Source organism: Myotis davidii, unplaced genomic scaffold (assembly GCF_000327345.1).
Source record: "Myotis davidii unplaced genomic scaffold, ASM32734v1 scaffold44, whole genome shotgun sequence".
NCBI lineage: Eukaryota > Metazoa > Chordata > Mammalia > Chiroptera > Vespertilionidae > Myotis > Myotis davidii.
In genome coordinates, this window is record NW_006299705.1 from 16,586,036 (window position 1) to 16,587,620 (window position 1,585).

At 31.6% G+C, this 1,585-nt stretch overlaps 1 protein-coding gene across 3 annotated transcripts in view; it reads right to left on the reverse strand.

Moving 5' to 3' along the window:
- Positions 1-1,585, reverse strand: part of TTC37 (tetratricopeptide repeat domain 37) — a 73,359-nt gene that overhangs the window by 18,954 nt on the left and 52,820 nt on the right. For all 3 annotated transcript variants that reach the window (XM_006775540.2, XM_006775539.2, XM_015571632.1), the window contains one exon: positions 487-615. In XM_006775540.2, the coding sequence (XP_006775603.1) occupies positions 487-615 (129 nt within the window). The remainder of the gene's footprint in view (positions 1-486; positions 616-1,585) is intronic.

The following is a 1,585-nucleotide window of genomic DNA, read 5'->3' on the forward strand; positions in this document are numbered from 1 at the left end:
TGAAAAAATATTACACTACTTTACTGATAGTACCAAAATTTTACAACAAAATACTTCTATTTTCTCCTCTTGCCCTTTGTGGTATTGTTACTATACATGCTTTAAATAATCCATTACATTCTAAAGAGATTTTTATCATGTGTCATTTGTATATATGTTTCTACTGATGGATTTCCCCCTTATTCTGGGTGGTATTTTCTGCTTCTTTGCATACCTATTAAATTTTAACTGGATGCTACCCATTGCGAATTTTACCTTGTTGAATGCTAGATATTTTTGTATTACTATAATGTTCTTAAGTTTTGTCCTGTAAGCAATTCTGCTTCTTAAAAATGATTTAATCTTTTCAAGGCTTATTTTAAACTTTGTTAGATAAGATCATAACAGCCTTTAGTGTAGAGCTAATTGTTCCCACTACCTATTGGTGATACTCTTCTGAGTACTTTATCCTGAATTTATCATTACAAAATGCTGTTTTAAACTTACTTGAAGCAGAAACAGCAGATAACAGTGCCAGATACAAATCCATCCTTTTTGGCTGAGTGTTGTTCACTAGAGCCAGTTTATCATCAGCGTAACAAGCTGCCATTAGCCCAGCCCAGATAGCAGGATCACCTAAACATAGGAAATAGAGTTAGAGGCCTTGTTAATATTAACATGTTACTAAAAAAAATACCAAAAGATAGTTTACAAACACACACAAAAATTATTTTTATCTACAAAAATTCCATTTTCTTAAAAGAAAATTAAATTATACTTGTTTTCAGAAGATGCATTACTATACTCATCCTTCAACATTTGCCATTGTTATCAAACATATCAGAGGATGAGAAATGTCCTATTAAGCTTTTCTTCCAAGGCTAGTTCAGTTGCCTAGACTGCTATATTACTGTGGAAAGGTCAATTATATTCACTTTCATTGAACAAGTCTCATACAAGCATGCAATTTCATCAATCAGTCCATTTTAAAGGCTCAATCATAGATAAAGCAAGGTAACAATTTCTCAGTTCTTAAGGAAAGTTTGAGCCAAAATAAAAGCTCAAGACAACTATATTTTACCTATGTTCTAACAGCCAAGCATGAAAGTCACTTTAACATTCCAAGGAAAGCAATTATAGTATTATATATCTTTTCATTCATTTTATCTTTCCTTTCTTCCTCCACACCTTGATAGAAGCTTCATGGCATTAGGGGAAAGACTGATAGAAGCAGGTTAAGGAGGTAATAATACCTAGAAAGAGATTATGAGTATAAACTCCTCTTTATAACAAAAGTAGTTGTGAAAAAAGAAGCTAGGAACTTAGGTTTTTAAAATTTGTATAATTTTTTATTTTATAAAGAACATTTTGCAGTTCAATTCAGTGGTTAATATTTTAGTCTTGCTACTCTTGAAAAGCAAATAAATAATTTAAATTTTCCACAAGGGGGTGCTAGTTAACAATACAGTCATTTAAGCATACATTTTTAGCTTTAGGCTTTTTTTTTAAAATATATTTTTTATTGATTAAGCTATTACATATGTGTCCTTGTCCCCACATTACCTCCTATTCCCCTCACTCATGCCCTCACCTCCCTGTTGTCCGT